This window comes from Phalacrocorax carbo, chromosome 2 (genome assembly GCF_963921805.1).
Source record: "Phalacrocorax carbo chromosome 2, bPhaCar2.1, whole genome shotgun sequence".
Classification (NCBI taxonomy): Eukaryota; Metazoa; Chordata; class Aves; order Suliformes; family Phalacrocoracidae; genus Phalacrocorax; species Phalacrocorax carbo.
The window spans coordinates 141,999,776-142,014,660 of record NC_087514.1 but is presented as its reverse complement, the minus strand read 5'-3'; the positions used below and the strand labels follow the sequence as shown (position 1 = coordinate 142,014,660).

The window sequence follows — 14,885 nt, the reverse complement described above, 5'->3', positions numbered from 1 at the left end:
TTTGCAGTCAACCATCTTTACAAACTTGTAAAAGCTAAAGAGTATGTTATATGGTAAGGTGCATGCTTCAAAGAGTACGCTCCCATGAACTTCAATGCAGTCAACGTAAAGTAGCCGCAGCTGAGGGGGTTCTTAAAGCAGAAAGCCCCATAGGGTGACGTTTGGGACAGAGAGCAGGCATGCAGTTAGATCAAAGGGCTTGGTTTTCCCAGCCATTCTGTACAGCAGAAACCTACTTTTCCCCAACGCGTATATGGAAATGAGCAGCTGTGCAAGAAGAGGAGAGAGGCTGCAAGATTTCATGTACAGCAATGGTGCAATACTTTTATATACCACAGTTTGCATGTTGTAGCCCCTTGGTGTCATATTGCTGACTAAAAGGTAAACCAGTACATTTGAGTAACAATTCAAGAAATCACTGTTACATTTTTCTGTACCTCTGTAGGTGACACTGTTTCACACGTAGGTGATTTTAATGCTGAATGCAAAGAATGTAAAGAACACTGAATAGTAATCATTAAGCACACAGAATAAAAAATGATGCACCTTTAAAAGAAACAGTAACACACGCACCTTTTCATGTTTGTACCCTGATTAAAAGAACATCGTGAATTTCAAGTATGAAGTGATACAGTGAAATCATGTCCTGTGAGTAGGTATCAATGGTAGTCTAGGTAGTACAGTTTGCACCATAGGTAACTTTCCACCTTGCAAAATAAAATCCTACTGCATATGTAGGTAAAGTGACTTGAAATGTTAAAACTTGACGTGTCAGCTGTTTCACTGATATAAGCTGATAAAATGCTGCAAAGTCAACAGGACTGTGCTGATTTTCACCAGCTGAGTATATGCCGTAAGGTGAATGTAAAAAAAACGTATTCGAAACCGCTTTGCATGTTTCCTTGAATTACCAAATCCTAGATACCTCCAGAGCAAATTATATTTTATTACAAAGAAGGGGGGAAAAGGAGAAAAAATAAGTCAAAAAGCTTCAGAAGCTGTTTTAACTTTCTGAATGTTTTTCATGTTCTTTTTGTAAAATCATGTGAGAAGTAAAGGTACCGAGACTGACTTTGATTTGCTAATGGCTGTTGGTCTGATGCAATACCAGTTAATAATATTACTCTGGAAGCTGTCTTCACTGTTCATAGTATTCTGTAAACCTGAAAACATAAGTTTTAATAATGCCTTTTGAGACCATAACTTATCTTGCAGATTCTGAAACCAGTATCCCGTGAGGGTTACAAACAGGCTTTAGTTTACACATCTCTTCTGTTAACTTGAGTGGGATTTGTAACATGTACGATAGGCACACATGGAGCATCTGGAGCAGTAAGAACTGAATCTTATTTCTGATACTTTTCTGTACCAGCATCATGCTTTTCTCCACGTATCCCAACGCCACTAAGAAGTGCACTTCTGAACTTTTGTATAAAAAAGTAACAAATAGAAATTTTCAGAGAAATGTTACTAGAGTTAAGATTTTTATCACACATTACCACTTATATAATATTCTTGCTGATTTACTAAGCTTAAGTATCTTTATATAGACCTGAGCTGCCCGACACTGAAATTTGTAGACTTACGAGGTCAAATTCTTGGTTTAATTTAACTGTAGTCAGTGGAGTTACAACAAGAGTAAATGATGCTAAATGATTTAAAATACTTTGAAACCCCAATCCTATTTCATGCAATTGTCCACGCACAAAAAGTACCTACATTTGCCACCTTTATGCTTTTGTTTAGCCAACAATCTCACTTAAAGCCCAGATGGGCAGCTTTATCACTGCAAAAAGCTTTCTTCAGTTACAAGATGCCACACAAACTTGGCCCCTGGCTTAAGCATCTGGAATCAACAGATACCTGCTGGACCTGCTACAAACAAAACAAAGCCAAAGGCAGCCTATGTAATGTCTTCTAATTTTAATTTTTCAGACAACATTCCCCCCAGCCACTATGTGTAAAATTAGCTCTACAATAGCATTTCAAAGTAATCTCCTTATTCTTTTACATATTAAAACAAGGATACCCTAAAGCATAAAAAATACTACATCTGAACATACATACTACTCTAGTTGCAAAACTCAATGTACAGTATGAAGCTTATTTGTATTTTTTTTTTGACTGATGTAGCTTTCTGCCTCTCTATGAAACTAGCTTCGCTTCAACAACTGAAATGTATACTAAATGCAAATAAACAATAAAGCAGCAAGACTCGACACAAATTTCGCAACTACCCTTTCACAGGACTAGTGTGTTTTCATAAGAAATACTATACTGAATTATAATAGCAATAATTTAGGTTAATGTCAAATGACTTGCAGATAAATATGCCCACATCTTCAATAAACACTGACCCCATTTACTGGTGTCTTGGTGCTGGTATTAACCATGTGTCCTCACAACTACAGTCAATTACCAAAGGAAAGCCTTTTTCTGCAAGTACTTTTTGTGAGCAACTGTACTCACAGGAGTAACCCCTCTCAGCTCTGTGGGACTGCTCAGGTGAGGTGCAGTACTCGTGTGTTTGCATACTTGGGCCTTCAGACTGAAGCGTATCAAGCTAGTGAGGAAATACAAATACACACTGTTACACAGAAAGTAGAAGACAGACGTACAGATGAAAGCACGCTGTGATGCTTTCGGGAGTTATAACCATCATTTCCAAAGTATATAGTTCAACTTCTAAGACACCATTCTGAGGGTATAATTTTTCTTTAACTAGAGCATTCAAAGACATTATACATTTAAAGCTGTTCAAAGTAATGCAGCTAAATATTACATTAAAAATAAAACCCCTATGAGATTCAGTGGCAGATATAGACCACTTAAATGAATGGGAATGAAAGGGACCATAAATACATTAATCTGAATGCATGAAAAGAATTTACAAAGAAATTAAAGACTGAAAGGAGAGGATAAACAGGTGCCTGTGGGCTTGGTTTCAGTGCCAAAATCATGCAGCTTTGTGTAGAAAACAGATTCTATCAGAAATGTAAATGGCATCTTTATATTTTAAATTATGTTTCTCGCTTTAACCGAAGTGACTGCCTTGCCTGTGAAAGCTGCCTAGCTAGCAGCCCTCCAGACTCTTTCAGGCCCTGTTTCAATTGGAACCAGCTCCCATTCCCTACCGAAAAGCACCGCCATAAAGTAAACTTCTTTTGCCCAGACTGCCATGACTCTAAGTGGGTTGTAGGGGGGGAGCTCAGTCTCCAGGCAAAGCTAGATTTTGAACACTGCAGAGAATGACAGGAGGTTATTTAACAGTGCTGAATGCAAGGAAGGTGTCACGGATATTGAATGCTCTTTGTTGGAATCTAAACAGAGACAAATGATTCACTTAATACTGACCACCAGAGAGTGATCAAAATTATTAGACGGTGCTGGCCTGCTCTGGTTTTAAGCTCGTAATCTAGAGTAATGCTTTTCTGTTTGACTTATTATGCACAATAGGAAGGAGAATGGTGGCGGTGTGGGTGAAATAAAACAAATCAAACCAAAAGAAAGCTGAAAAACCGCTGGGTTGCTACACATCTAGGGAGAAAAAGGAATGGATGGATCAATCTTTGCAGTCCCTTCAGCCTCTAATCTCATGACACTGATGTCCTTCTATCATGTCATAATAGGTAACTTCAGTTCAAAATGTGCACGGCGTTCAACACTTTCAGACGAGCACATCCCCACTGAGCTTATATAAGCCATCTGGTGCAGCCTCACATCCACAAACTTCTTGCCAGCATCCAATTTCCAATGTATTTTTTGTTGTAGTTGCAACCCATGGTTACAGCTACCTTTGTTACAAGGGACTCCAAGAGAAAGTCAGGCAAGAAACTGTGATAGATTTTGGATCTTGCTGGAAAAAGACTGAGAAGCACTTCTTATTCAGCTAGCACTCTGCAGACCCAGGCTATATTTTGAATCCAGTTTGTTGTTGTTTGGGTTTGTTTTTTTTTTTTCTATCACTGATGAAGGATAGTTGTTTGAGATACATCATCATCCACCTGGAATAAAACACTTGGTCATTTCCCACAGCACGCCCAGAATTAAGTCATCTTTTTTGTGTAGTAGGGGAGGTTTCTTAGGGGAGTTCTTACAATGCTGCTGTTTAAAATGCAAAAAAGTCAACTGTCATAGAAACAGTAAGCATACTGTCCCCTCTAGATCCTGGAAAGACTCAGGAGAGTATATTGGGGGTAAGGTCCATCTGTCCCTAGTACTTGTGGAGGGCTCTCTACTCAAAACTGCCATAGCAAAAAGCAAAGGAATGAGCTTGACTGCCTACATGCACCCAAGTCACCTTGAGAGTTGGGGACCTTCATATAAGGAAGAACTGTTTCATAGTTGCTCTGCCTCATGCTGGAAAGAAACCTCTCCCTGGGAATAGTGATCTTGGGGAAGGGGAAGGGAAGCGGGCTAAGCAACAGGAGGCTGGCACTGCTAGTCTTGTTTGTGTCTGTTAAAAACTTCTGTATAACAGAAGCATCATTGGCTGCTCTTGTAAACACGTACATCACAGACAGTTGTCCAGGGATCTTCTATACTTAGCTAATAATCTTCTGAATCAAAAATTCTTTTGGCTGATCAAACACATTATGTTCAATCTATTCTAGCTCATCTCTTTGCTTGAACCAAAGAGTGTAAAAGTAGCACACACTTTGCCATATTCCACTGTAGTATTTCCCAGTTCCTAATGAGAAGCAAGAAAAAACTATAATACAAATCATTGGCTGCCTGCAGACTGGCGGGCTGCAGGATCACAAGGTAGTAATTTAGCTCGAAGCTTCTTAAGTGGCTGTGGAAGTATCAGCAGGGTTGGATACAAGTGATAGGTAATTAAGTGTCACTGCAGTGAGAGGAAGGAGGGTGTTGAAAGACTGTTGAGGAGTAGACTCCCCAGGGCTTCTTTCACAATGTCACAGTAGGATGATCTGGGATAAGGAAAGGATGGTGTGAGTGGCCGGGTGATCTATCACTGTATGTATTTAACAAATGCCAGAGAACTACTGTGTAGAATTAGAGGTTTCCCATCCCTGGAACTGTGAAATTGTCTTTGTGCCAAGCCTAGTTGCTCATGCTTAATGGAAGTACCAAAATTAGCCGCTCTGTGCCAACACTTACCCAGCCACCCACGCACATGGACAAAACACAACAAAATGCTACACAGGCCTTGTAGTCTCTATTTTTGGAGGTGGCATAACGATAATTAATGGTAGCTCTCAGGTTGGCACAGCAGCTCAGAAAGCTCCATTTCTGCCATACAACCTATGGAAAGCCTTTTCCATTGCAAATGGTTCTGCAGTATTACACTGGGTGTCAGACAGACTTGCCAGGCCCTCAGACTTGCTCCTGTAAGACGGTGAACCACCTGGACTAATCCAGCAAAACCACATGCAGATAATCTTATCAAAGTCCAAGTGCTCAAAAGCATGCCATTTTGGATTGTCAAAGGATTTTCAATTTGTGGCAGGAGTCGGCTTGCAATGCACAACTATATGGCTCACTAATGGACACTGTTAGTGACCCTCCTGCATTACGGTTGTACATTCTCCATGTCTGCAGCTGAACTACAGGCAGTGTCTTGTGCAGCTTAACCCGCTCTCAAACTGTTTCATAAGACTTTTTAAAAATATATCTATTTACACAGAAAGCCCTCTGATTCTGCAAAATCTGATTTAAAAAGTGGAGCTGTTGCTATGCTGAAAAACTGCACTGGAACTCATGACTCGCGTTGGCATAATAAGTATCTGGAACTAAAATCCTATGCAAGAGTCTTGCTTTATCATCTTATGCTTATGAAAGTGAATGACAGGAGAAAAAACATGTGGGAAAAAATCTTCCCCCTACACTTACACATAACTTTTCCACATATTCATATTCGCTTGCCAGAATTGTCCAGAACTCTCCTATTCTCTGCCCATTTTCCTATCTTTGCAGCACTTCACAACTTTCCCCTCTCATCTAGCTACTCAAAATTGATCCTAACAGTCAAGAACTGTTCTTTTTTTTTAAAGGCTGAGGATTTGCATAACATGACATACATATGAAACATGGAATAAGAGGAAAGGCTGCATATTGTTGAACATTAATTACAAACTCTTTAGGAGTAATTGCACGAAGGAAGCTGGCCGTCTGTGAAAATTTATTTCCCATTCAGTGGCAGAGACAGCGCTCTTTGGCTGAGTTTAACATAAGCATGTGAATGGGAGCACGTATCCATGTAAACACTAGAAAGTAAGTTTTTTTTCTGGCATGTGGATTGGTTTAAGGTGCAGAAAACTAAATAGTGTGGATGTCAATTTAGCTCACTCAAAAATGGATGGCGAGCTTGAGAGATTTACAGCATAGCCATGTAGATGTCACCAAAGTAAATCACATTTTAAATGTTACTTGTTTTCCCTTCTCCTTTCAGTCAAATAGTATAGGTTGCTTTAGGGCAAGTGAATATTAAAGTGGTAGTTAGGATAAGGTCATAGTTGGATTCTTTTCTTCCATAAAACCCTATCAACTTCGCAAGGTCAGTGAAAAATTATCAGTTTCAATGCATATTTAATACACATTGTTTATATTTACATTTTCACATTATAAATATGCTCCTTTTCCCTTATCCCAGCAATATTTTCCCAATAGTTCCTTAAAAATCTCCTTTTTAATCTTTACTAAGTGTCAGTTTGTTTTTTTTTTAAAAAGAAGGCAATATCTTTTGTCTGATCTTTTTTGAAAACAAAAAGATCTACTCTACCACAATCATTCAGTATCAAAATATCCATAGCAGAATCTCTTCTTACTTTCTCTAGCCATGCAAAACTCTCACTGACATTGGGCTGGATGAAGCCCCCCAATATATTCTAACAGAGATAAAACATTTAATCTGAAGGAAATAATGCCATATTGTTAGGGAGTTTTGGGTTATCTTAGGTGTTTTGCACAGTCTTTCAAGGAAAGCTGGAAATTTGAATATTGCAGAAGCTCTCAAAGGGCTTTATTTAAGTCAAAGCAAGTTTTCCAGTAACTTCACTCACAGCAACCTTGGGCTTTTCTTCCCAGAAACAAAAGGCTCATCTAAGCATGGTGCTGGCTAATTGCAGCTTCTGCCGAATACCTAAGGAACTGATGGTATCTACTTCGCCTTACAGAATCCTTTTTGAGAACAAGTTCCTATTTGATTCAGTTCTGTTTGGGTGCCTATCATTGTCTGAATTAAAAACATGCACATAATTTTCCAGAATATTTTTAATGGAAAAATATATCAGTTTCAAAATATTGAGTATTTCAGCTAAAAGAATGACTTTTAGCTGGTTTCTGCAAGAACCTGATGAGACATTTTTTATATTACCTGTTCACACTACTCCTAAGTGTTTTTTATGGTTATTATATTGTGTATATATTGCATATCAGTATGTAATACTTGCTAAGCTTCAAACTAAAGGGATGAAATAACATTTGGCAAAAGTATATTTGTCAGTTCATATGTCCACATCTTTCTTCTTTTAATGGCCTAGTTCATTTAAATCAATGAGAAAGCTTCTTATTGTTTTACATAAATTACCGGGATTTGATGGTTACAGAGTGTGGTCCAGAAACTAGAATTATATTACAGCCATTATCTAACAATTTGCAAAACAGAGAGATATAATAAAATAAATAGCTCACAAATAGAACTCATATTTGAGTTGTACAGCCTGTGAGACTGTTAAAAATGTTGTTGTGTTTTTGCACACCTGAACTGTACTTGCACAAAAAACTGGATATGAAAATGGAGATTGGAAGGTTAAACATATAAAGTCCCATTTACTTTTCTAGAGATTGTTTCTGAATTTTTCCTTAATGGAAAGTAATCTGTATACTCCAATACTTAGTAATCAAAAAGAAGTAAAAGTGATAGCTTATTAACAGTCAGTTGCTGAAGATTTCAGTATATAACATGTTATTATTCTCTGTGAAATATCTTTCTTAAATTTTCCCACACAACTGCAGTTTGGAAAATATTTTTCTAATACACTAATTTCAGAAAATCATTTACACATTAAGAGAAGTGTGAAATCCTGTTAACAACAAAAAAGATCTTGATATTTAGAAGCAGTTTTGTAGCAATAAAATAAATATGTTAGGTTCCTAAGCTTGTGATCAGTTCAAGCTTCAAGCATAACAAAACAAAATCACTCTAATAGCCTAGTATCTTCTAATTCACATTGAATACAAAAATCAATCTATTCCTGAAACTACTGTATACGAAAAATACTAGCAAAGTGGTTCTATAAAACAGAGTTCTTAGAATAAACTTCCTCATTATTCAGCTGTGTCTTATACATGGAACATAATTAATTTACATGGCCTTTTAAACCAAACTATGTGGTTTATGATTCATATACATATTTGACAACTGATGTGTTTTCAGTTGTGAGTCAGATAAGTGCTCCAAGTTTGTTGGCTGAAAGGCCAAAACAGCATGATTTCTCTTTATTTTCCATGTTAAACTTGACCTAATACCTAACAGTAGAGAGAATTATATATATAATAAAACATGCTTCCCAAAGACAGTGAGTGAGCGAACCTGTGAAAAGTAGCATGGCACAGTATTTTCTTCTTCTTCAACAAACAACCATCGAGTGTAAAAACCACACGAGAATTATGATGCTGGACACCATTCCTCATGCCCAAGATACTCAAATGCTACAACTTACTGATTCCTTTCATGTGAAAGGGTCTGTACACATAGCACCATATTTCAGTATTTTGCAAACATGACGTCCTTGGGTTTTGGTGTCTTTTAGGACAGAAACAACATAGAAAGGTACTCTAACATTCACCATTGTGGACTAATAGGCTGAAAAAGAGCTGAAGTGTGTGCACAGCCTACACAGAAATATGCACAAACCCTATTTCTAGAATTCTACTTGGTACACCGAAGGCAACACAGGTGTATGCAAAACTAAGGGTAAGCAAGGAGGTGCACAAAGGGATTCTTTCTTAGTCATCGGTTCTGGGCTACGGGACTAAAAGAAGCAACACTTGGTAATAAGGACGTAAGGGACATTGACACTGTGTACTTATTGAAAATTTGGAAGAATCTTGTTGGAAATAGCACCTGTGAGCATCACTGAAGCCTGTTTCCTTATGGAAGCTGAAGGAGAAGAATTGGAGGGCTAGAGTGAGTGTCGAGGCAGGGTGAAGAGAGAAAAGGGCTGTTCCAGAGGTCTTGCTACAGTTCATCAATTAGCACTTCAGTAGCTGGCTTTGGTGATATTTTCCTCCTTGGCTATTGGGTATGTTTTTTCCTGCAGAATTATGTAGTAGTGATAAAAAAAAGGTTGGTGGGAGACAGAAATTGCTCCTTCCATTATTTAGAACACCCTGTTCTCTGCTGAGAAGAGCACAGTGCCTGGCTGTGGGTGCTCTATAAGCTAAATACCTATACTTATTTTTAATATATTTTTTCTTATTCAGTGGTTTTTAGCTGCTGTTGAACTGCTCCTGTAGAAATGCACAGGCATAGTTATTGCTAAGAAGAACTGCACACTGAAGTCTTCTTTAAAGGGTGTATGATGAGTTTTCATCAGTCTAGAACATGCGTGTCAAGGAGCACTTTTTTTTTCGTGTACACAATTCCTACATCCTACATGTATGCCAGTAATGAGTAAAGGTACTTAAATACTAGCGCTATACCAGTAAAATCAAAAGAGCAAGGGCATGGGCTTAAGCACAGTCCCACAGTTGTCTGTACTGTCAAATTATAAGCATGATTCCTGGCATGATTTTAGCCAGTGCCAGCACTTTGCCCAGCCAGAGAATGGGCTTTCTCAGTTTACTCATGTAAGTGAAGCCCCGTGGTTTGGCAGAGAAGACTGGGATAAGACTAAGCCTGTGGTGTGTCAAATGGAATTTCTTCCTAAAGAGATTTTGAAAAGGAGGTAATTTGAAAAGTTGTTGGTCCTTTGAATCTAGGCCCTTACTACCATTAGCAGGTAGTACTAATCGGTAGTAGTAAGGACCCCATTAGATAAATCTTTTCTCTAACCCTGCCAAGACAGATTTCTTTCCTCGTTCCTGCCATTCCCATGGAAGGATGTTCCAGAACATGAGCACTAATGCAGCCCTTCTCAAGCAGTTCTCCTGAATACCCTTATTTATAACCTGATCCTGTATTAGACAACATAGAGCACCATTGTTGCAGAAGCTCTGCTTTTGAGTCCGTAAGCCAGCCCCTGCTTTACTCCACTGCTCTCTGAGCTCTTTTTCTGATACTACTGATAGGGAAATACTGCTTCAGTAATTAACTTCCTTGTGATTTCCATATTCTCATTAGTTTTTGGGCCAACACTAACCTTTGGCTTAAAGTGTTCTCTTCCCTCCTTAATGTTTTACCCTAATAACGCACCTATATTCAGCAATCATATTCTCTTCTAGCCTTTGCTTCACTAAGCTTAATACAACAAGCTCTTCTAACACAGAACAGATGCACATCCCTATCTGAGAGTTTTGAACCTAATTTGAAAACAACCTCTCCTCCCCTACATTTTCACTCTATATTAGTTGTCGGTGAGCTCTGGGAGAGTTCCCTGACAGCTGCTGGAAAGCCACACCAGCAGAATGCCCTGATAACGTATGTATGATAACTTGGCGCCAGGTAAATTATGGAATGTTTGTAAAAGTGCTAAACTGTGTACAAAACTTTTCTATTTTTCACTGTCACAAGATTCTCTTGAATTATGCCTCCTGTTTGTTGTTCTAATTAGTGTTTAAAAACGGTTAGCAAAAATGTCATTCTGGCCCATCCTTTTCTATGAATGTTAAAACCTATTCACACTCAGGTCCATTGGCCGTGGAGGAATAGGGCTGAGATAACACCAGTGCAGTGGGTTCACAGTTCCCCTTGGATGTAGGAACAGAGAGAATGACAGAGGCAAGGCCAAGATTAGAGGGTTAGCTGCTGTGACCGCTCCTTGGCCTTCAGCTTGCTGCTCATAGAGCTTCCAAAATCCTTGTGTTATGCATCGGTAGTATCTCTGTGTGCAGATGCCTCGTGCATGCTCTTGCCAGGCCTAATTTGCAACTTGCCTGTTCATGCTGGTAGGTTTTGCACAGGCATCATTCTGGGCATGAAGAAAAGCACAGGCCACTGCATGCATGCATGCAAGTGGTCCTTTTAAAAATTGTGTTATTTAAAACAGACCATACACCACATACTTATGTGTCCAACAGTAACAAAAAGCTTTATCCAAGAGACAGATAAGATCCACTCGCTACCTTAGCAATGGGCCGTGTCCCAGACAGTGCAGATACCTGAAAGGGAGTTAACAGTGAAGTTTGCCACAACAGCCAGTCTGTCACAGGCCTGAGAAACCTGCCAGGGAGATGGCTACAAGTTCCCATGCCAGAGCTGGAAAAATTATGTTGCTCAACTCACTGCTAAGGACCTGCTTCTGCCAAGCATGCTGTGAATGAGGATATAATGCTGGCTCACTAGCTAGACAAGACGAAATAGAGATGAGGAAGAGAGAAGCCTAAGGGACTATCACAGGAGTAAGCAAAGCTAGCTGCCTCACTTATCATCAGTTATATTGCAATAGTGTATATTTATGGTTTTATGATACGGGCTAACTCGTTGGATCAATATTTTCCCCCAAGTCCTATCCATGAAATGCACTAAAGTCGTGCTAGGGAACAGCTCTTATGGATTTAAAATATTTCTTTTTTCCCAGTACAGTATTAAAAAAATAAAAGTTTCTTTTTAAAATACTGAAAATATATTTTAGTTAAGGTAAAAATACTAAATATAAAAATTTAATGTAATATTTAAAATAACTGTGCTGTAAAGGCATGTGAATTGCTTAGTTATTTTGACATTCAATAATGGCACATTAACCCTACTGGAAAAGCATGTGCCAGTATACCCACATGGTGGTTTAGGAGAGAAGCTCATGCATTTCTGCATAGAAAACAAGTCTGCTTAATAAATGACATCTGAGGGACTCTGAGACAGTAATGTTCCTGCACTTGTGATGCATGGGGGTGTGTTGCAGGTAAGGCAGCGCGGTATACAGCATACAATTCAGCACAAACATATATCTGTGCTTATTACAGGTATAGGATTCTCTGCTTCTGAACTGGAAATATTTTTTCTAGTTTCCTTTTGGATGATATTCATAACAGGTTGAAGGTGAAAATCTGTATTGTTTTTCATTGGCTCTGCTCATGTCTTTGAGCTGCATATCAGAACATTTGGAATGAGAGAAAGAAAATGTGCTTGCAGCTGTTTTCAGGGGGGAATGATGGGTTAGATGATGGGCTAGAACGTGCCTGGATTTCAACACAAACTAACCATTTGGAAAAAAGAGTCTTTAACAGCAGGACTCTAGAAGATTTTTAAAACACTTGTTTTTTTTCAACATGCACACAAACGTAGCTAGATAATAACTTGTTTGTGTATGAAAAAAACTAAAAGTTGAGGCATTTATTTTGATGACCATCATCACAGTTATTTTGATAGAGCAATTAAATGATAAAGTAATCCATCCAAGTTTTCAGGTGGGGAAGCACCTGCATATATGCTATGAATTAACAGCAGCTGGATGTATTAATGCGTGTATCAGTTAACTGCAGGTTGCAGAGAGCTGATGTTTCAATGCCATTCTTTAAATATCACTGTAAGAGATCACATAATAATAATAAAAAAGTACCAAATCATGCTTCAGCAGCTAGAGAGAGAGATTGCATCATGTTTTGGCAATGACTTGATCATCCTACTCCACACTGGCAGCATTCAATATTAAAAGGATAAAATGGCAGCAAAACCAGTCAGCAGCTTCTCTTCCTCTGGAATTTTCCCAGGTAGATAAACAAAACAAAACCAAAACAAACATAAAGCTGCAATGGGAGCAGGTCAAAGCCCTGGCCCTTTTGTTGCTCTGATGAAAGTAAACTAGATTGATTTCCTGGATAAGCACATCACAATCCCAAAAGAAAAGATAAGTGCATAGAACCTCCAAATAATGCTCTTTGCTAGAACAGCTATGTGGTTGGTATGGGACAGTGGCCTTGTCAGCTACATGTCTTGTTCATTTGTGGTTCATCTTCAGTCAGCATTATGATGCATTCACCTCACTGGAGTTTTGGCTGGATGACATGTGAGAGTCCAGATTCTCCTTGCATTTCTCCAGATCATGGAAATATGGGTGAGAGAGGGCAACATAGGCAGATATTCTCTTGGCTGGATTGAAGGCTAGGCATTTCTGTAAATATGAAAAGAAGTTGGTTTTAACCAAATTGTACAGTTAACAGTGCTAACATTGCATATATACATTAATGCATGATACCTTCAGTTTATGGTCGGTATGAGACACAACAGAATCTTAGTAGGTGCTGCATGATAAGATGGCCATCCATATTAAAATAAGCAGTGGGGTCATAGTGTATGAGTATGGCCTCCCCAAAGCTAATAGAAAATAACAAGTTGGAAAATTCAAGTATTCATAGTTTAGGAAATCCCAGAATGCAGGTTTTCTTGAATTCACATGCTCAGGACATCTGTCTCACAGACTGCAGGGAGCAACCATTCATGAACAACCTTTGAATCCCCTCGGTGTTCAATGTGCTGTTCTTTTGTGGTAATACGAACATGGATGGCATCATAAGATTCATTCCTAGGCTCAGCATTTCTATAGGTGTTTGGTCTTTGACTTCATAGCCTTTGTATGCTAATGTTTTGTGTTCAGTTTCTCCCTCTTCTTCCTAGTTGTACTTTGCTTGCTTTCTTTCCAGATCTTTATCCCAGCCTTTGTCCAGCCAGCACTGAAAACTCCCATAGCCCTGTGTTTTATACCTTGTTCTTCTCTTCCTTCATTCATCTCCAAATAGTATTCTTCCTACTACCCTTATCTAACGACTTCCTACTCCTACTTTCTTTTCTTGTGTCAAAATGTCTATCACTTAACTTCTGAAATTTAATTCAGTTACTTCCAGTCCTACTCTCCCCTTTCACCTATGGCTCCCAGTTCTCATCTCTGCCTCACAGGAACAGCTTCCCTTCCCACCTCACCTTCTAGGCATAGATATTTGTCTTCTTCCTCCCCCCATCATGCCTCACACTCACTGAGCTCTCTGCCATATTTTATTCCTTGTTGTTCCAGGAATCTAATTCTTGTCCCATGTCTAGCTTCCATTTCTAGGCTGCCTGCAAGCACAACAGATGCTTTTCTCCCCTGTCATTTCAAGAGTCCAGATGTAGTCCAGCTTATCGCAGCTGGGAGCTGCAGTCATAAGGACAATGGAGGACATTCTGCTGTTCTGTACAGATAATGTTGGCCAGATATAGCAGTTCAGGGAGTCCCTGAAGGGATACAGCAAGTCTTTCAAGAGTTGCACTGAGCCCACTCTACCGAGCCCATGTCAACCAAGGTCTTTTAAAGGCTTCCAGAGGAAAAATTTCGCTAGATTTCAACAAGCACAGCATAAGGCAAACAAAGGCAAGGCCATTCCCTATATTCCATTCCAAGACTGAACTTCAGGGCTGGGGTTTATAACATAACTACAAAATGATGGAAATAATTTAATTGAGTTCAGTGTTACCAGTTGTACCAGCACAATTTGTTTGCTTCCATTTAATCCTGCCACTTGTAAGAGGCAACAATTGGTGAATTCCAGATCTCAAGTTTTCAGCATTCAGTAGAAGGCATGCAGATGTAATCTGCCCCTATGGCCTATTTTCTGCTTTGTACTGGGTCCACTATACCATGAAAAATGGTAGATCAATTTTTGTTCTCACATCAGGCTTATACTGTAAGAATGGCTGAATCAGGGGCACAACAGTGGTCAGTAATGATCTAAGCACAAGGTCTAAAGACAGATCAAACAGGTACTTGCCTGACCAGTTTCCTATTCTCTAA

At 39.0% G+C, this 14,885-nt stretch overlaps 1 protein-coding gene across 3 annotated transcripts in view; it reads right to left on the bottom strand.

Annotated features, from left to right (window-relative positions):
* Positions 1-2,879: 2,879 nt before the first annotated feature.
* Positions 2,880-14,885, bottom strand: part of CDK6 (cyclin dependent kinase 6) — a 141,125-nt gene continuing 129,119 nt past the window's right edge. For all 3 annotated transcript variants that reach the window (XM_064444616.1, XM_064444617.1, XM_064444618.1), the window contains exon 8: positions 2,880-13,232. In XM_064444616.1, the coding sequence (XP_064300686.1) occupies positions 13,086-13,232 (147 nt within the window). In that variant the 3' untranslated portion in view covers positions 2,880-13,085. The remainder of the gene's footprint in view (positions 13,233-14,885) is intronic.